Source organism: Alosa pseudoharengus, unplaced genomic scaffold (assembly GCF_046254945.1).
Source record: "Alosa pseudoharengus isolate Yale_2024_CS ecotype anadromous, Long Island Sound unplaced genomic scaffold, YU_APseudo_1.1 YU_APseudo_1.1_scf_8, whole genome shotgun sequence".
NCBI lineage: Eukaryota > Metazoa > Chordata > Actinopteri > Clupeiformes > Clupeidae > Alosa > Alosa pseudoharengus.
The window spans coordinates 14,380,947-14,403,161 of record NW_027468870.1 but is presented as its reverse complement, the minus strand read 5'-3'; the positions used below and the strand labels follow the sequence as shown (position 1 = coordinate 14,403,161).

At 42.6% G+C, this 22,215-nt stretch overlaps 1 protein-coding gene across 1 annotated transcript in view; it reads right to left on the bottom strand.

Moving 5' to 3' along the window:
- LOC143112867 (glucocorticoid receptor-like) overlaps nt 1-22,215 on the bottom strand; it is a 59,535-nt gene that overhangs the window by 14,088 nt on the left and 23,232 nt on the right. The window contains exons 3-4 of the mRNA XM_076275249.1: nt 4,926-5,092; nt 2,664-2,690 (exon numbers count right to left, since the gene is read on the bottom strand). Coding sequence (XP_076131364.1) covers nt 2,664-2,690; nt 4,926-5,092 — 194 coding nt within the window. The remainder of the gene's footprint in view (nt 1-2,663; nt 2,691-4,925; nt 5,093-22,215) is intronic.

Here is a 22,215-nt window from a genome sequence, read left to right as displayed (position 1 = left end):
TAGTACGTCAAATTTAACCAACATTTGGTGATGAGCTAACTTTATTTCAGAGATAACCGAAGAACACTTCCAACAGTTTATTACTGGTTTTCAAATGGGCTAGTGTTTACAGCAGCGCAAAACACAGTGCACAGATGTGCATCAAATTCAAGTTCATAATTTACTCAACCCATAAGGCACATCAACGAATACACAGACTAGTGCAATGCAAGTTGCAAAGCAAAAGTGTCTCTCTTTCCAACAGTATAAACACATATCAGTGCCAGCTATATCAGTGCTATTCCTGTAAACTTACATTTATCCTCAGGAATGAGCATGGGAGTGCAGAAAGATTGCTACCGGATTCTACCCAAATATTACTGTTATTCACAAATCCTTTTCATAAGTTCTGTTGACACTGTAAATAGCTATTTTCTCATATGCTTGTTAAACTAATTACATGTTAATTTGTAATTAAACTGAGATATTCCGATTTTTTATACTACGACGTATTAACGACGTATACTCCGACTAAAAAGTCTTGGCTTTCTTCACTTCCTCTTCACTAAGCTTTCTGGAATTTTTTTTTATCCCTTTGAATCTAGCCAGCATCTGAAAATGCTCCATTTGTACAGGGATTTTAAGGGATACATCACACTACCCCTTGATCTCCAAACCACTACATGGGAACACACAAAATAAAGTGGTTTTACAAAGTAAAATATTACTTAAAAAATATTTTACCAGGCCACAAAAGAACATTATATTTGGCAAATCGGCAGATCAAACGATGTTAAAAAAAAAAAAGGTTGGGCCCAACTTGATTGAGTCGGTCGGGTTACGACAAGCCAGCCAACATAATTTTAGGGATGGCCTAAGAGCCTGAACTGTCTGGCATGCAATCTGAAATCTATTTGTTCAGGACTGTTAGAGTTTCACACAGAATGGCTGTCATTAGCTGACTGCTGTTCTGGCCTGTGGACTTCTATGTACAGCAGTGATCCAGGAGCAATACCAAATTTGGTCCATTATATGTAGTATGCTAGTATATTTATAGTACATTCTATAGAACCTCTATCAAATTGTATGTGCACTTGAGACAATTTTGCGAAATCCAGATAGTATCTTAAATCTCTGGCAGCTAGGGTCTAGCTCTATAAACATAAAACAGAGTTTGATGCATATAATGTGATTTTGTAAGATAATCACATCTCTTACTTGAAACTGCCATTTTTGCTGTGAGAATCTAGTTTAGAGTGGGAAGTATTTCTCCATTCTTTAGCAACTGCCTCTACAAAACGTCTGCCATGCAGACAAGCAGGAATTGCAACTAAGAAAAAGATTTCCCCTTTGAAATGTACTGTACCCAAGAACTTTATGTGCTAGCCTCATTGTAGAGGGGGGGGGGGCTGACTTGCTACTTGCAACATGGCAAATCCATGTTAAGGAAGGGGTTGACATTTTGACTAGCACAGATTTCCAAAATTTTGCGAACACAAGCACACATCCATATTAAGCTGGTTGTGAGTTAAGAGTGTAGCCTATGATTTGGAATAGCCATGATCTTTCTCAGATTGTTATTTTGATGACAGCAACCTCTGCTCTAATCTCTCATGAGCACATAGCAGACATGAGCATGGAGTAGACATTTCTACTGGGTTTGAATCTTAAAAATCCATGAAAAAAGTTAACTGAACGCAGGTCAGTTTTCTTTACACATCTCTCACCCTTCACACTTGACCAACAGACTTCTGTAAAAGGAAAGCCAACAACTGCCGTGTCTGAAATCAACCATTCTCTTTCTTCATGAACAAGCTTAAATTATTTAGCAAAGCAGCCATGTCTCATTCGAGAGAGCTGCTGTTGCAACACACAAGCAACGCTAACTACATTATTGTCCCTATAGTATCAAAAGCTTCCCAGAACAGTAAAGGCAACAGAGTAGACTGGAAGAAAATGAAAGGGCTAAAATAAATAGTGGAGTCCCTATCTCATATTCATTTCCCTCTCCCCTTTATTTGAAATGTCACTTTGTCCAGCCTCCCACCTTACTTTACTATCCGGCCAAAGCAATTATTAGCAGTTAATTGCCTAGATACAAAGTCGTTTGAATGTGGCCTTATCAAGTTCTCCATACCCTCAACCACAATCCCCAGCAGCAGTGCATTGACTCACACCCTGGACGCAGTAAGCACTGTTGTGACTAATTACTTGTTGCACAGCATGTGTTAATGGTTAATATGTTTCCTTTAGATGATACCAGCACCTACGAACCCCAGGCTCCCAGAAAATGACCAGGGACCCTCTCATAAGACATAATAGCCCACATTAACTGCATTTGTTGAGGTCCAACAACAGAAGCAGAAGGAGCTTAGGGGTGGGGTGGCGGGGCATTAGAAACAAAGGTAATGTTAACCTTTACACAGTGGTTAGTGCTATTAACCGCACTAACAGTTTTAACATTGATAAGGTTATTGTGAGGCATACTAACAAATTTGTCGTTGAAATGACAATGTTAGCAAATCATTGAAATCACCAAACCATAAAAACATGCATTTGACAGAGCACAGCTGTTGGCTTTCAGCCTGAGAGAGAGAGAGAGAGAGGCAGAGAGGTGGGAGGACACAGAGTGATTGAGGGTATAACTGAAGCAGCGGTGTTATTGAAGGTAGTGTTTTATTTACCATCCGTGTTTTGCCGTGCTCTCCATCCTTCACCCAAGCCAGAACAACCATAGAATGGAGAGAAGAGACACAAAAAATACTGATATGATTTTTTATTTAATGGCTGGACAATAGCACAATTAGACGTTTTAGAAGTTTTAACTACACAGTGACAATTTACCATTCACTAAATGCTTAAATGACATTCATGCTCCTATACTATATCTACTCAGTTCAATGACACTGCAATACTAATGTTATTTTAGTTGTCATTTTGAGCTTTTTGCTACTACATTGCACATATCTGTAGATGTTGTTCATACATTGTTCATATCACATAGCCATATTTATTCTGCTCTTATAAAGTAACTGCTAATACACTGCACATATTTATATCTTATTTACATTACTGTAAACCACCTTCTGTAAACCAACTGCATACTACTGTCTACACTGCACTATATTTATTTTCTTGCCTATGCACCACCTGTCTATACTTTGTATATCACATTGCACTTTTCTGCTTTTTTGCACTTCTGGTTAGATGCAAACTGCATTTTGTTGGCTTTGTACTTGTACTCTGCACAATGACAATAAAGTTGAATCTAATCTAATCTAATCTATTAATGTTATCAGGCATACACAGTTTCTAATCTTTTATATATGTATTTTGATGTTCCTAAAATCACAAAAACAAGTTAATAGAAGCATTATCATAAATAAATCATCATACATTGCTGTTATGATGAAAAGATATTACAAAAAAAAAAATGTACTTTTTCCAGTACTATATCTGACCTTAATGCATCGAATACAAAATTCAGAAAATTCAGAAAATACAGAAATCTAAATGAGGATGCTTATCACAAAGCTTACTGTAAAACTGATCTTAGCTGTGAGTGAGTGTGAAATAAACATGCTTTTCCAGTCCTGAGGTGGACGACCACACTTCAATGCTAAAACGCATGCAGCATGGACTTAAGTGGCTGACACGAGCACAGACACTCTTTCTCCCTCTTACATACACACACATATCAAAAGAACACGACACAGATAATTTAATATTTATGGTTCTCTTTTTATAGTGCTGCCTGAAACTATTATTATTATTCCTGCCAATGCCTGAACGCTATCATTAGTTGTATGATACTTGATTTGTCACTAACCCTGCATATTTCTATCAACACTCATAATTTGGCTGAAAACAGACTGTGTGCTAAAAGTCTCATTTACATGTCTAACTGTAAGGCACAACATCTGCCACAGTAGAACCTGTCAGACAGGTGGAGCCACAGTACAGACCTCCCAGGCTAAACATTGAGTCTGAATCTGGGGAGGCCAAGTACTCCCGTCGCTATCTGTGGTATAAATACACTTGTAGAAGAGGAGCCTGGGGCTTGACAGTGCAACACACAACTGTCTGCTGACCACTTGGTCACCCTCTGTCCTTCCCAAGAGAGGAATCTCTCAGTTTAGGGCAACTTCCTGCAAGGAGAACCAGCCTCTGGACAAAACTAATGATTTTACTCTCTCTCTCTCTCTCTCTCCCTCTCTTTTCTTTTTTTATGGGTTTGTGGGTTTGCTATCTGTAGAAACTGAAAGAGAGTGAGGGATCTCTGTGAAAAGAGGAGCTCATGAAGTCTGCCATTTCACATTCCACCTCAGAGTGGTAGACAAATCCAAAATAATAAGTACCGTATTCATAAATAAATAAATGAACAAAGTCTCCACAAATCACGTTTTCATTGTGATACTGACTGATTTTAGCTGCAACAAAATGTAAAAAAAAAAGTGAGAGGGACTATACTGTAAGTAGCTCTGTCTTTTTTCTGAATCCCCTTGTTCCCAATACCAATGACAGCACACACCTTCACTGTGCATAAGCATGCAGTCTTGTTTGTACTGATACCACACCTTTAGGACACACAGATAGGTCATCCACTGGCCATAATGCATCTATAATACGGGTGTGAACCCAGCAGGCTGTCATTTTAATTTCTAAAAAACCAGTTTGGCTGGATCCACACTCTGGTATCCTAACAATGACACAAATAATGTACACACACACACATACACACACACACACAAAACACACACACACAAACCACAAAAGCATCAAAGCTTGTGTTAACAAAACCCTAGGAAGACGGAACAGCAAGTTAATTAAACATACAGAGGGCGTTCCTCTACTGTAGTAGTCAATAAAAGGATTACTCAACAACTATCAGACTTATTGAGCCTTCTGAACCCTGTAACCTGCGGCTCTCCGTCCATTGTTTTTACCTTCAACGGCCCTCTTGAAGAACACCTTGCAGCTTCCGCAGGTGAGGACGCCGTAGTGGCAGCCCGAAGCCTCATCGGAACAGACCAGGCAGATCTTATGAGCTGCTCCACCCGATTTAGCTGCTGCAGTTCCACCAGCTCCATTGGCTTCTGGTCTGTTAGGAGGGCTGGAACACAAGAGCACAGGCGAGAGAAGATATGAGAACAGATACTGTAAGCCCATCGAGAGGAATACGAATCATCAGCTTACTGCAGCACATCTGTAGAATGACGAAAGACTAGTATAAGTAAGGGATAATGTATAGAACGCCGGTCATTACTGGGAAAATAAGTCCCGACAGGGCGAACCGGACTTGTTTCGCCCTGAAGGGACTTATTTTCCCATAATGACCGGCGTTCTATACATTATCCCGCTTATTATACGGCTACTTGCCAAAACGAAATAATAAACTCCCCACGATATGACTTTAGCCTACATAGCCTAGCCTATTTGTTACCGTTCATCGTGGCATTTGCTGAGAAACAAATAGTTTGCATCAACACACGCTGAATTTGAATCAAACATTCTTTAGAACACAGCTGATCAACCGTCTGCTTTCACTTTTGAATGAAGTTCCAGTCCTTGCGTAGTGATATGGAAGACGTATCAGAAGCACAAAACCCGTTGCCATTGACAGCGGTAATTATATGTTTGCAGCGGTAATTACATGAATATATTTTACCGTAGAACTTTGGGAAATCCCATTCAAGCAAATGGAGCGTTCTACTTGTCTTGTGAAGAGCCATGTAATAAGTGTATATACTCTTTTGATCCCTTGAGGGAAATTTGGTCTCTGCATTTATCCCAATCCGTGAATTAGTGAAACACACTCAGCACACAGTGAGGTGGAGCACACACTAATCCCGGCGCAGTGAGCTGCCTGCAACAACAGCGGCGCTCGGGGAGCAGTGAGGGGTTAGGTGCCTTGCTCAAGGGCACTTCAGCCGCTTTCTACTGGTCGGGGTTCGAACCGGCGACCCTCCGGTCACAAGTCCGAAGCGCTAACAGCCACGGCTGCCACTGCGACTAGATATAATATCTCATACCCCACATATTATGTGGCTGCAATGGTGTGCATAACTTACTCATTAAGGTGCACCCAAAACTTTTAACAGGGCCGCAATAGTACATTCTAAGTGCTTACACGTTGGTGACTGAATTACTAGAACATTATGTACCTTCTCATACAGCACTAAATGGATACACCAAGAACTATGCACAGTATGTGGAGCTGAAGCCATTTGAAGCACACAGCCTACATGCAGAGAGCCCTTGGAGCCATGCCCTTTGACCTACCCCCATACACAGCCTGCACTGTCCCTGTACTACACATTCTCCCGGGCCTGCGATTACACAAGGCTGGATTAAGAGCTTTGCTTAGTTGCCCTTGATAATGTCGTTAAGAACCGTGGCGAGCCGGCTATGGCCTCAAACGGCTATCCATTCTATGCTGTTCTGCTGTGGGCTATGCTCAACTGTTGGCCGCTTAGTGGTCACTGTCAGCCTAAATCTTCTGATCTGGAGCCCAAGATCCCTAAAACTTAGCCTGGATACCAGACTCTCTGACTTTGCAGTGAGTCTGGCCTAGATCCATTGGCAAACAGGCAAACGCTTATTTCCTGGTTGGTGGACGCTTGTCTGAAGTTTGAAATCATTGGAGTTCAATCATTAACGTTTGGTAATGACGTATGTTAACCATGGCGGACACAACGATAACGATAGGCTTGCAACTTAAACGTAATCGCTCTCAGGAACGCCCTCTGTTCGCTGGTTGGTTCGGAGACAAGTTGCCGAAGTAAATGATGTGAACGAGAGCTATTTCAGACGGAGTACTGTAGGGAAATGTAAGACGTAGACAGGCGGAGTCAGGCTACCTAAAACTGGCCACTAACGGGTAGGATTCCAGAGAGGATATTTTCATCTCTAAAACTCTAATGCAGGATCTCTATTTAACCGTATTGTAACAGAATAAACAAACAAAAAAGGTAGCTGAGGACTAGGGGTGTCACAATTTCGATTTTAAATCGAAATCGATCAAAATTACATCTCAGTCTCGAACTTCAAACTCAAAGGTAGAATTGACGATGTAGCCACACGCCTAATGTCACATAAATGTCAGGTATGCCAAGAAGCAAAAAAACACACACACAAACACGTGCTGAACTGCAGCATCAACACTCCTCTAATTTTAGGCTGCAGCCAGTTAAAAATACACATCAACCGACCGAAATCGAAGCCCCTCTTGCTACTCTGAAATCACTGGTGTGCAGGGGCGGAGTGGCAATCGGGTAGATCGGGAGTTTTCCCTGCGTCGTTCATTAAATATTCATGTATACATTTCCGCGAAAATCTCCGAGATCTACACTTCAATTTAAAGGGGAGTCCAACCAATATTTATACCACTCGCTCACTGTCTATATGTCATTCATGGTTACCCTGCACATTCATTTCTCCCATGCTGATTTTTGTGAAGGCTAGCCTTAATTTTTTTTATCTTAATTCATTTTTGTCTTATTCAGGCGTTACAGAACTTTCATGGTCATAAATGAAAAAAAAATGACAATTTAATTTGTTTGTTTGTTCTTAAATGAACGCAGGCCTAGGCTAGAATGGAGCAAAGCCTCCTCGGAATGGGGAATGAGTTTCTGGTTTATCCAATGAACCGATTGCAGGTCAAGTCTATTTACAGATATGTAGGGGGATAAATGAGTGGCCCCTTGTCTAATGGCATGACCCTACTAGCGATCAAGTTCGAGGAGAACTGTTACTGTCTATGGGAAAACTACAGGATTTTTGACAGTCGACGGATTTGCGTGGTTGCTTGCTATTTTACACATGGATGGAAGGCATCGAGAAAGGTTAGCGGAGCTAAACCATTGACGTTATTGCAAAAACTAGCACAAGCTAGTCTTATGTTGATATGTATAGCCTAGCCTATGACTAGGCTACTGTAATTAATGGGCCACTCAGGCTGATAAATGGTTTGTGGAACTCGGAACTGTCTATATGTAAGCCTTTATAGGCCTACTTTAATCTACCTATTCAAAGTGCCTGGTTTTTCAATTATTTAATTACCTGTGTTATTAGGTTGACATCGTCTGTAGGCTAGGCCTTTTTTCAATTTATACAGGCAACTATTGCAGTGCTATGATACCCATATATGTCCTTGCATGACGCTTGAAACATCCACCCACAAAGCTGTTTTTATACTGCACTTAAATATCTAGTTCCTTATACATTTATTGAAAGTGCCTGGTTTGTGGTTGATAGGCTTGTTGTATTGCATTAGCACTACAGTTACTTTCTCCAAATGTAGCCTATAGCCTAGTATTTTAAATTGACATATGTGTGCGTGTTTGAGGGGGGGGGGGGGTTAGGTTTCCCGGTGGATTTTAGTGCCCCACTCCACCCCTGCTGGTGTGGAAGTATTTTGTCGTTCATTCACATCAATTAACTAACTTAGCCTACTCAACTTAGCAAGTGAAAGATGATCTAGTTACGGTCCAACATTAATTTAAGGCTTAAAATGCACATTGATAAGTACATATTCATATAATATATAAGTACATATTTGCAATTGTGCAATGGTGCAAACTCAATCATCTTCAACTCAACACTTCAAACACCAAGGAGATGGTGGTGGATTTCCGCAGGTCTAAGCCCACTCTGCTACCAGTCCCCATTGATGGGGTCAATGTGGAGGTGGTAAGCACCTACAAGTATCTGGGTCTCCACCTGGACAATAAACTGGACTGGTCAGCCAACACTGATGCACTCTACAAGAAAGGGCAGAGCAGGCTGTACTTCCTGAGGAGGCTGCGGTCCTTCAATGTGTGCAGCAAGCTCCTCAGGATGTTCTACCAGTCTGTTGTTTCCAGCGTCCTCTTCTATGCAGTGGTATGCTGGGGAGGAAGCACAAAGAAGAAGGATGCGGGGCGAATTGACAGGCTGGTAAGGAAAGCTGGCTCTGTAGTGGGAGCTGAACTGGAGTGCATCAATTCAATATCTGACAAAAGGACCCTGAACAAACTGATCTACGTCTTGGACAATGAGTGTCACCCACTCCACAGCACTATTGTAAAGCAGAAGAGCCTAATCAGCTGGAGACTTCGCTCACTGCCTTGCACAACAGACAGACTGAGGAAGCAATTTGTCCCCAGGGCCATTGAACTGTTCAATGCTTCACTTAAGGGAGGAGGAGAGATAGACTTCTCTGCATAGTCTGTCTGCCTCTTCACCCCCTCCATGTTTGGATACTGTCTGTCCACTAGCCACTTTTTACCACTGTCCTTCTGCCTCACTGTTTGCGTGCTATATTAGCACATTAGCACATATGCATAACCCCTCCCTCCATGCCACAGCCGAACTGTGGCCACACCTATACCTTTTCTTAAAATAGTTATATATATAGATATATAGATATATAGACTTTATTCTTGCACTGTTTGACTTATTCATTTGCACTATCACCATTGCACTATCACTCTGTGACATTCACTCACACAGAGCACCTTACCTTACCTTACTATGCACAGAGAATCACAGGCTCAGTCCCTGCCTCAGTCATTGCAAGGTTATAAACTCCCTGAATAATGCAACACATAGATCTACCATGATAGATAAGTGCCATGAGGGTGCTCCATTTATACAACCATTTACAACTGATTGGAACAATTGCAATATTATGACACCCTTTTATGATGCCTACCTCTTTCAAAAACCTACACATGCTCACTAAAAAGTGGGCCACAGCAGAGTAGTTTTCTCATCAGGATCCATGCTGCCTGCATTCCTCAGACACAAGCAGACAGACACAGTGTACTGATCACTGGTAAAAGGGAGAATGACTGTGCATTCAAAATGCATCTAGATCTCCTTTGCTTTTTTACACATTTTGCAGCCTTGTTAAAATCTATGAAATTCATAAACAATTCATCTGTCAACAGTCAATACTCCATATTTTTTTCAGTCGTATTTTTTGCAAATATATAAATTACAGACATACACAGGCAAGGTGTTAAATTCCTTGTGCTATAGGAAGAGGATTTCCCACAGTGACCGATCAACAACCAAGCCCACTTCACTCCAGCATCAATGCACCATTGACTCATAGTCGCAAACGTGCTGCATCTTGTACCCATGATACGTAAAGGCACTCTTTCACGGCACAGTGTCCAAATAGAAGCCTCTTCTCAGAGAGGGAGGAAAGCCCAGTTGGATTTGTGCAGGAGAGTCAGCTTGGAGCTGAGAGTGTGTGTGCGCATGAGAGAAAGAGAGAGGGCTTTAATTCAAGCAGGACCGTGGCAAGGAGTCAAGACATTCTCACTGTGACCGTAATCACATGATAACAGCTATCGTCGCTGGATGGCACATGACTATAAATGCAAATCTACATTTACACTGGACCAAGCAGGCAGCAGCATATCATGCCGTTCCACTCCCTGAGCTTGTGCCAACATGAGGACACCTTCCCAGCAGAGGTGAACATAGTGCGAGCATATACCAACTTGTTTGGAACAAAAAAGAACACCAACTTTGAGTGAGGGGGAAAAAAGCTAAAGAAAAGCTAGTGAAAGTTAAAGAAGACCAAGATAAAAATGGTCCCTCGCTCCGTAGCTAATCAATAACCTAGCGCACCAATGACACTAAGATCTGAGGCTCTCCCTGCCTTATATATACAGCTTACTGATGCAGGATTGTAAAGAGAGTTAAAGTGTTTATTGAAGCACTTTCTACTATGCTATGCCACTTTTGTCAAGAGATGAGAGGAAGAAAAGAAACACTATTGGCTGTGTGAGCCCCCTGTCTGCTGGCAATAGCCTCTTTGGAGACTGAGAGGCCATTTTTCTACTCTGTTAGAAATCAAATAGCCTTCTCCACAGGATCCTTATTTCCCCCTTAGACTGTGTCACCGTAGTTCTTCGCAGTGACCAGCAGGGGGTGGGGGGGGGGCGTGCACATCCCCCTTCCCCTTCCCCACCCACCCACGTCCTCCGGCGGATGAATCCTCGCCACGTCATGGGCATACTCCATTAGAAACACTCCCACAGGCAGAGAACGCTCTGCATGGCTACGCGCACACACACACGCACGCGTACACACACACACACACACACACACACACACACACACACACACACACACACACATACACACACACACACATACACACACATACACACACACACACACACACACACACACACACACACACACACACACACACACACCATGGAACACTATAATGCGCTGATATACACACACATGCACACATTACAAACAGAGAGAGGGAAAGAGAACATGAAAACACATCTGTGCCACACACAACAAATGCAAGCAGACCCACGTACACACACACACACACACACACACACACACACACACACATGTGCACATAACCGAAGCCTGAGAGAGCCTCACAACATGAAATGCAGCGCAGTGACCTCTGTAATGTCTCCGCCCACATGCCTCTTATGCTTTCCTCCTAGCTCAGCTGCCCTCTGAGCTTCAGCTGAGGCAAACAACACACGGGAAAAAGGAAAACAACAATAAAAACAAGAGCGGCCACAAAGCCGCCAAAGCAGTCTGTGACTGCATCAAACAGCTCACACACACAATTTTAAATCCGTTTCTCTGTTTCCAGAACACGCTCAAGTTAAGGCATTAAAAACATCTTAATGCATGACGGGGGGGGGGGGGGGGTGAATAAACGGTAGAAGCAGATGAGAAGGTGTAGTGGAGCGAAAGTAACGTAGAGAGACAAAATAATGACTTCCATTTGCCAAGCTGCAGCATAGAAATTAGTTTGAAACTGCTCGTCAAAAGGTTTCAGTCAAACCTGCATAACTACTTACCTTCATCTCAACAACAACAAAGAGATAAGGTAACTGAAATGAATGGAGCATTAGCATTCTTAGAGACCCAGTGAGCCTTTGGCATTTCGTAAGGGGGGCAGAGGCCTCTTCATACTCGGGGGGGAAGTCGAGACCCAAGGGTTTACACAAAAATGTACACTTCCCAAGTTCCTCAACGCAGTTGGCCCAGTCACATGAGGACAAACATAGAGAGACGCACAAAAAGACTCCAGAACATGGCAGGCAGTTTAGAGAAGTGCAGAGAGAGTGCAGCAAGTCAAGAAAGCACAACCTGGCTTGAAATAATAGCTCCATTTTTGGGGGCCATTTGCAGAAAAACAGCAAGTACAGGACACAGAACTTTGGACTAATATGAATCCTACAATAATCTTTTCTTAGCAGAGAAAGGAAGTGCAAAACAAATTATGACTAAATAATTTTTTTGGGGGGCAGTTATAGACTATATCAGATTTAATAGTCTAGCAGGGATAGGAAAGTGGATGACATGATGAAGCGAAAATAACACATTAAAAGCTAATCAAAAAAAAAATTTGCTTTTGACATGGTTCAAAGAAGAAGAGCTGGTGTTCTGTTGTTTCTAAAAGTTTCTCCTAATGATGCCCTTGACAACAATCTGGACTGCATCTGCTTTTACAAGGGGGACGTTTTTTCACCGCAAAAAATGACGCGCTGTTTTCATATGCCGCAATACCTAATCAATCGTTCGTAACACTTCTCCTCCCATATTTTTGCGTGATACTTAAAACTTTTCCCTCAATCTTCCCATAAGCAGTATGAACAGTGCAGCTAGCCTGACAGCTTTCCTGTGCCCTGCAAAACACCCTTTCACTCATGCAGTCTGTATGTACGATGCCGTGATTTAAGGCGCAAATAAAATCATAAAACTGGCGCTATTCTCTTAGTACATCGGCTCCTGAGTCTCTCCAACAAGACTACCAGGATGAAGAGAGCACTTGAGCGGTCCCCACTTCCCCCCTGCAAATGTGCGCGCACGTTACAGTCAGTGTCACCTTTTTGCATCTTCTTGTCTCACTGTCAACCTGAAGGCAAATAGTTTGAATGTTCCGAGACCAGTACACCTGCCACTGCTGGGGCTTGCATTGGACAGGTTCAACTTCACCTGGCCTCCCCAACTCCCAATAAATCACCAGCAGGACTGAGAAAAAAAACACATATATAAACTTGCTCAACTGCTTTAAGATTTCAGCTACAGCTATCTGGAGTTGGGGGGTAGCTGAAACGAGTCTCAAGCACTACAACGCTAATTTATTTTCCGCACAGAATAGACTCTTGACACAAGCCCTTTGACAGCGCTGCTGTTCAAAGGGAAGACTTAAGTTACTGAGCTCAGTGTGTGCATGTGAGGGAAATGTGCTTTGACCAGTACAGTAGTAGGCTCATTTATTTAAGACAAGCACAGATCCCTCCCTCTTTCTGTGCCTTTCAAGGAATATGTATTCCTATTCTATTCCATTCAATTCTGTTCTATTCTGTTTGTCTCATTCACATTGGCATTCTCTCACTCCCTTGCTCTCGCCCCTTCTCTCTCAGTATATTCAGCCCCTCCCCCCACGTACACTGTCCCTATCTCTCACTGGTGCTGGCGCACTCCCACCACACCTCCTCCCCTCCCCTCCCCTCTCCCCTGATAGAGCTGAGGGGGTTATATAATATTCACATTACTGTGGAGGCAGTGTGCACCCAACGCCCGGTCTCAGCCAATGGCGTTGCCCGCCACGCATGGTGTACAAACGAGGCCATGCAGATCATGGGATTATCCATTCAGCTACCCAGAGACAGCTCTCTCTTTTTTCTCCCTCCCCTCAGCCATACGCAAGCGCGCGCGCGCACACACACACACACACACACACACACACACACACACACACACACACACACACACACACACACACACACACACACACACACACACACACACACACACACACACACACACACACACACATTCTCTCTCTCCCTCTCTCATAGACGCACACAGACATACACATATGCCATGTAACTACACTTCAGAGCTTCTTCCCAAGTGGCAAGAGAAAGCTTTGTGTGTATGCTCAGTATATGTTCCTGTGCATACGTGGGTGTGGTGGTGTGTGGCTATATGTAGCCTGTGTGGTTTGGTTTTGTGTCCGTGCAGGTTAGAAAAAAGTCTATGTGCACTATTCCTCTGCTCATGTGACGTGTGGTACGCCAGCCCAGACTGGCTAATTTAACAAACGACCACGGCACTACCCAAAAAAGAAAAAACAAGGATCCCTATATCAACACATCTTAGGAGATTACTTCTAGTTTTGCTTCAGAAAGAGGCACACACACACACACACACACACACACACACACACAAAAAACTCTAAACATAAATTACTACTTTATTACCAATGACTAATCTGGAAGAACAACGAAGTGTGTTCCTCAAGGGTGCAAGGGTTTCTGTTTGTGTTGGTTCTCAACAGCTAATAAAAGACGATTAGTCAAATATCCTCTGCTTGTTTCTCATTACAACTAATTTCCATTGAGGCTGCCAACAGGACAGAGAACTTCATTCACACACAAAAAAACCATAAAGAGCCCCTCATCAGAGTCTGTTTGTAGATTCATTAGTGCACCATCAGGCTCGCGAAAGACCCAGTTGGGCTACTTTCAGCATGCCTTGTAATCAGCGAGATGGTTGCTACACTTTGTGATTAGTTCATTCTCAAGATGGTTGTGGTTTCCTTGCTTGTGTTGTGATTAAGTAGATAAATTCATACATATGCAATGCATATATGTGCACATAGTATGAATAACACTGAATTTATCTTTTAATATGCACCTGTGGTAGAAACCATTGGACAAAGGCCACCAGAGGCTTGGATATTTGTTTAATTAAAAAGTAATGATAACACTTTCCTCGACTTCCCTCAGCTATCTTCAGCTGATGCATTAATTAACATGACCAAAACACAAGCGTTACCATCAATAAACCACGAGTGACGTTAAATGCTGGTTTGTTTATGCTAAATAATTAAACACAGTTTACTAACAGGATATCTAAACTCACATAATTGTCATGAACAAACCATAAACATCAGCATTAGGGCACATTTTGTTATGAAAGTCCTGTAGTTAGCCTTTTGGTGTTAAGTATATGCCTGGAAAAATCCAAACTCAGTCTGGTGACTCTTGATTGGGAAACGTTCACAAACCTTGCATCATGACGGGCACTACAGAAACTTTGAAATCATTGGTCCAGCCTTACCAATCACATTGATCAGATTCCTAACGTTACTTCCTACTTCACCTAAACTTTACAAAGCTGACAATAAACATCATCAACAGTCAGGAAACAATTTATGTGGGTCTATCTTTGCTGTAAATAAATTTCTGCATTTTACCAACTGCATTCTTTGACATTGCAGGTGTTTCTGCTTCTGTTTATCACAATACATTTTGGTTTCGTCTCCCACTCTCGTCGCTGATTTGCCTGATATTCTTCTTCTTCCTGAAAGAAGATTCTAGGTGGACGGGGCCAGGCTAGTTAAGTATAGAATTTAAATGGAAGTTATGGTTACTAGGTTAATGTAAAGCCTTACTAATCCAATCACCCAACCAGCTCTGTGAGCAAACACATGTCATGTGCGTTCCATTCTGTGTCCGAATTACATGCCAAACGACCTCCTGATGATCCCAAACCCTTTGAGGGCATGACTGTTGTCTGTATGTTCAAGGGCACTTCACACCACATCTGTCAGAACAACATGTACTTACTACAGGGTAGCATTTTAATTAGATTAAACAGTCTAAACTGTGACTTCTTTGTCACCATTGAGGGTATATGGGGACAAATGTCATTTCATTCGAATCCTGAAACTAGTAGTTAGTAGGGGTGGGCGATATGGACAAAAAATTATATCTCGATATTTTTTGTGATTTTGACGATAACGATTATTAGTCAATATCCTTTAAAAAACTGTTTTTCAAAGTCCGAGTTATTTTACAGCTCATTATTACAATAACTAGATGTACAGCAGAGCGGTAGAAAATATGACCGCCGCCCAGTCCAGCACATTTTTTCCACAAAAATAAATCACGCTGAAAGGCCTATATGATTCTAACTGTCTCACTAAATTGCATTATCCACACTCAATTCTCACTGATATTTGCTAGACAACAAGTACCAAAACATAATTAGTTCATAGATTTCACATGTAAAATTAATTTTATACAACCCCACCTCCATCTTGCCTGTTCATAATTCTGAGAAATTCTTGAATTGTGTGCATGTGTGCATGTACATGTTTATGTTATGTGTGTGGGTGTGTGTGTGTGTGTGTGTGTGTGTGTGTGTGTGTGTGTGCGTGTGTGCGTGCGTGCTTTTGTGTGTGCCTGCGTATGTGCCTGTGCATGCAAGCGTACATGTCTACTGTGTGAGTATGTGTCATACATATGATTACTGTGAATGTATGTGTGTGTGTGTGTGTGTGTGTATCTGTTTGTGCACATGTGTGCACATGAAATGGGTTAACATGACCCCTGGAGGCAAACATACGGAAAAAATGGTCATCCTAGTCCCTACAGTTCTCAAGATATTCACAGAGAACTGTGTCTGCCCTACCCTCCTTTTGGGGGGTCCAGTCCAGCGGGGGGGCAACAGATCAAAACGAAAAACGACGGTTCCATGCTATCCATGTGGGGTTACATGCCCACCAAGTTTTGTGTACCCCGGTCTTTCAGTGTCCCGGGAATCATTGACGGAAATAAAAAAAAAAAAATCTGACTAAACCTATATGACCGCCGCTTTGCTGCGCGACGGTCATAATAACCAATAACCTAACCTATGACTTTTTAACCAAACCAATGCATTGTCACTCTATGACACATTTCCAATTCTGCCCCCACTTGTATGTGTGGCAATGACATGGTCTAGTCAGCTATATTACAGAGGATAGATAGGCCTGACAGTTTCCCAAGAGAAAGTCTGAAGCTTAAGTTCCTTTCAAAGCTTTACTTAGGTTTCACCAGAGCCCGTCTAGGTCCTTATTAGACATTCTCTGGTTTCACTGTAAAACTAAGCAGACCTTACAGAATAGAAACTAATGCATTAGCTTATGGCTAATGTATATGAGAAATCCCATAGAGATGCTAACGGTTAGCATAATCAATAAAAGTTTATATTTAGAGCGAACTTCAGTCCATTTACAAAAAGGTAACATAAGAAGACTTCTTTGTTTACAACTGACTATTAAAATACTCAAAGGCTAGCCTAATGTTTACATATAATACCGTGACTTTAACTCATCAATGCCACTTGAACGGAGTAGCCACACACAAAATAAACATTAGGCTGCGTGTGACAACGTGGACCACTAACAATCACGTGACTTGCTCTGCTGCAGCCAGGGGCTTCTCTCGCATTCACCTCCTGGCTTAGTGAATGTATGGGGGTTCAATGCGTGATTTCGAGTGTTTTTCCCCCCAAGTAATTTAAATACTCGATAATGTCAATTTGCACATCGTTATAACAGCAATCACGATATTATCGCAGACGATATATATCGCCCACCCCTAGTAGTTAGATGTCTGATAGCACACTGGTTTGCATGTTTTGTATCTGGAACTTTCAAGCTAATAAAGGCTGTTTCAGCTGTGAGTAAGCATTGGAGTTTAGAGATCCATGCGATATTGATCACACCTCCTCCCTGTTTAAAATGTTAAGACTGACACTTCTGTTCCCCTTTGATTGAACAGCAGTGGTCTTAAGAGACTGCGCTGCATAATCAACCGATACAGCAGACTGGCTATAATGATATAGGCCAGGGTGACTGATCTCAAGATCACTGCCATGAACCATTATACTGACAGACACTGCAAATGTACGTTTATTTACATTTGCCAAAGCACAGAGCACCACGTCACGTGTATTTTACCAGAAAAGTTATTTAAAAAAAATAATAAAACACATCTTCCATGCATATTATCAAACAGATGACAGGCAAAAACAGTTGTTTTTATAAAACCCTGAAAGCCTGTGAAAACAGTCTGAATTAGAGGCTGCTTGTGTAAGGCTAAAATGCCCTCTTCCAATCTGTGTGACTTGCTGTGGCTGTGGCTTGATCAGTGGTGAGGACGAGTGAAGCTGCTATTGTCAAACACTGTACCTCAACCACACCAGCATCCTGTATTACTTCATTCTGGCTATTTACTGCTCAGGGTTGCCACAAAGTGCACAACATATGGTGCCATATTGGTGTGAATCCCAATTTTAGAGCAAACCTTTCATAGTGTAGGCTATGCAGAGGCAAAAGCAATGCTTTTGTTTGATCAGAGCACTCTATAAAAACATGCAGGTATTATTCCGTGCAAGTCTAAGCTGTTACTCTAGCCCAGAAATCCCCAGGTGTTCCAATGGTGTTTAATGGTAATCAGTGCGTTTGAGCTGACTGGGCCTTTACACTATGGAACGCTAACAGGCTGTGCAAACAACATTCCTTTTAGACTAACTTTTTTCCTTTTTTTCAGTTAGGCTGTTGTGTTGTGGTGAGCCGTATTTTAAGAGTTGCCTGCCTTCGGCTTGGTGTTATTTCTGGGATGGCGTGTGTTAACTAATACAGTTCACCTTACAACGTTTGTTTTTAGGCACTAGCATTGCCCCTAACTCTTTTTAGAGGCTGTGCTGTGTGTTGTGCCAGGCATTGCCCTCGGACAGGGGTGGGTGGGTGCTGTAGGGACAAATTAAGCACTCGTCTCATGTTGCTTTAACCACCAATCCATCCATCTATCTCTCAGCCTCATGCCAAGCATCTAGGCTATGCATTCACCCGGTTTGGCTCAGTGCTATTTTAAAAGCCGGCATAAAGACACCACCACTGGCTGGCTGTCACAGTGGTTTTTGGGGAGGGTGGGGTGTATGTGTGTGTGTATGTGTGTGTGTGTGTGTGTGTGTGTGTATGTGTGTGTATGTGGGGGGAGGCGCGACAGGCCAGTGAGAGTCGAGTGTGTTATAACCACACGCTGTTGGCCCATTCATTACCCGGGGCTGCGGATGAAACATTTGGGCGCTGTGCGCTTGGGAACCTCGATTTGCTCCCACAGATTAGATTAGGGCCTGACACCTCTTCTGCTCTAAGCCAGACAGATGGGAGCAAGCTGGCCGTTTGGCCCCGGCCTCGCAGGCTATTAGCCTTCATTTATCGCCTAATTCTACAGCCACAGCCTACGGAAACTTTATTGTTTATTGTATGTGACTACAGAAGAAGTAAAACAGAGAGAAAAAGGAGGAACAGGAAAAGAGAGAGAGAAAAAGAGAGAGAGAAGGAAGGAAAAAAAGCACCTTGGGTCAACACTTCCCTTTCCCCCAAAAACCTTTGCTCAATTCCAGTTGCGTTCAAAGGTTTTTTTCTGCTTAAGAGGCCATTGGTTATGTGTTTATTTAAGATGGCAAAAAAGGAGAAGGAAACAGGAAATGGAAAACAAATAGGTGAGTTCGCACATAGGTTACCACCATTTTAGCAGCTCTGCCTGTAAGAGTCAAGAGTGAGCTGAACTGAGACACACTGAGACACACTCTGTTAAAATGTTTCTCATTTAAATATTTAATCACATCACTTTTTAAAGTGTGAAAGTGTCTGCTTTCACAATGTCTGCCATGCATCTGCCCAGACTTGCAAAATTAAATGGATAATTGCATTTTTCCATTCCATTTTTTTTTAAGACTGTCAACACAGTAAATATTTACAGAAATACACATGCCACATGATCCAGCTCACAAAACCATTCAAAAATATCCAGCACATCTCCCAGACAGGCTTAAAGCAGCCTCGCTTTTGGAAAGGCGAAAGGTGCGTGTGTGCTCTTGCAATCTTGCACAATACATAATGCTCCTCATTCATGTCAGTCTACAATCATATTTAATGCTGGCTTAAATTGGACACATGTGAGTGAGCGCCTGTGTGTGTGTGTGTGTGTGTGTGTGTGTGTGTGTGTTTGTGTGTGTGTGTGTATTGGTCTATATCGGATGGCAGAGTGTATGCAGCAGTCTGACTCCATGTCAATAAGGCATATTTCGGGGACTGTCAATGCCGTGACAACAGGTAAAAAATTTGGCAGCTCCATTGGTAGCGTGCAGTACAAGCTTCCAAGCAGCAACTGCATGCCTAAATGGGAGAGGCTACAATTTAAAAATTATTGGGTTACGACCCATAGTCACAGTACTCCCCAAGTACGCCCACCCAGAGGCGAATGAGGACCAGGGATCAAAAGAGATCGCTGTGCTCAATATCCGTACACACCACAAACTGTGGTTCAACACAATCTCAGCAAACATGGGGCTTAATCTAAACCCACTTACAAACACACACACAGTGGAGCAAAGACCTCAATAAATTATGCTACCACACACAGACAGTCCTTCAAAACGTGCATGACTACACACACACACACACACACACTCACACATGCTGAAAGGGTAAAAATGAGCCTTTTCCTGTGTGGCTGTATGCCATAGAAGCTGAAATGCCACACTCTATGCTTGAGCCAGAGGTTAAAAATGCTCCTCGGGGATGTCAAGAATTATTCACCTCAAATAAAGGCTTTAATATGACATCTGGTTTAATGTGATCACTGACGATAAAAGTTTTCCCTGTTTGCATATTATTTTCATAATGTTGCAAAGGTTCCCTTCTTAAAGGCCAGGGGCCTACATTTAAGCTGCCTACCAGCACTGTGTGCAGAAAGGAATGAGAATGAGAAGCACTAGGCTAAATAAAACAAGTTTCTGGCTATGGCAATTTTATTTATCTCAACTGTAACCTGAACAACACCAACCTGTTATTCACATACATTATTTTTTGTTTTGTTTTTGTTCATAACAGGTAAGAATTTATTCATATGGAATGAAAAAGAACATGATGAGGAAAGTCCAACCGAAAGACAGGTAGCAGAATAAAGTGAGCAGGAGAGATGAATAAAGAGATATATTTAGAGAGAGAGAGAGAGAGAGAGAGAGAGAGACAAAGAGAGAGGGGGAAAGACAAAGACATAGAGTCGGAGGTGCCATCCAGTCACCTGCCATGCCCTCAGGAAGTTTCTCTTAATAGCAGCAAGCTGGTGTCCTCAGTTGGCCCTGTCTGGCCAACTGGCATGGGGCCTGGAGGCTGTTATACACACATGCACACACACACGCACACATTACAAACACATCTATTCCACACCATCTTCCTTGTATCAACCCACACATGCAATGCACACACACACACACACGCACCACCAGCACACAAGACCGAGAGATGTGTCGGCCCGTTGCTGGCTCTACAGGTCCTGTGACCCACTTCAAAGCAATGCCCCTGGTCATGCTGTTGTTTTTTTGTTTGTTTGGCAATTTGTTTTTCCAAACAAAACAACAACAAAATGACACAAATTATTCTCAACCGTGACGTGCAATTTCAAGATCGGTAATGGTAGGCTATGCGCGTGGAGAAGAAAAGAAAGGGCGGCCATTTTTCCCGTTCTAATGAGGGGAATGAAAGGGTCTGGGATGAATAGACAGGAATCACCAAGAGGCTGAATGAAGCGCAGATGTGAGATGCCCTCTAGGGTGCTGCTCAAAGGTGTATGATATATATGACCAAAAAAAGCGTGTCAAAAAGCGTGTGAAAAAAGACGATGCGAGAGATCGAGAGACTGCAGCACCCTTCACATTGCAACAACTTCATTTACATCCAAGCACTGTTACTGCCAAGACCATAATCAATGGGAGAGAGAGAGAGAGAGAGAGGGCAGAGTGAAAGATAGAGGAAGAGGAAACAAGAGCAAGAAAGTGAGAGACAAAGACAAGGGGACACACACACACACACATAGATAGAGATAGAGATAGATAGAGCGAGAGCGAGAGAGAGAGAGAGATAGACATAGGCCTAAAGGTTGAAGAGAATGAAAAAACATACACACCGCAGACAGCTAGCTTAATATTTGAATTGAAAGAGGGTTTAAACAAAGAATTTTGACACAGTGATACCCCCTCAGCATCCTCCTCCGTGTCCACAGCACACAGTCAGGATCACATTACTACTCCTTTGCGGCCAACTGATCTCAGCTTATGTGGAGAAGTGCGAACAATGAACCTTTAAACTGCCTGGCCCTGGCCCTGCCACTTGGCACGGAACCCCTGAGCACACTAGTTCTGGACGGCCTGATTCTGGTTAAGTGGCCAGCGCTGGGCTGACTGTTAACCTTACTGACGGTAAACTTTAACCTCAGTCGATTAGGACACAGGCAAGTGCGGGGCAAATCTGTCGGCTGATAAATACAGTGCAGAAGGCAGGGGGAGTTGAAGCCCGAGTGGGTCATGTCATTTTCTCTCGTCAATCATTTACTGAAGCAA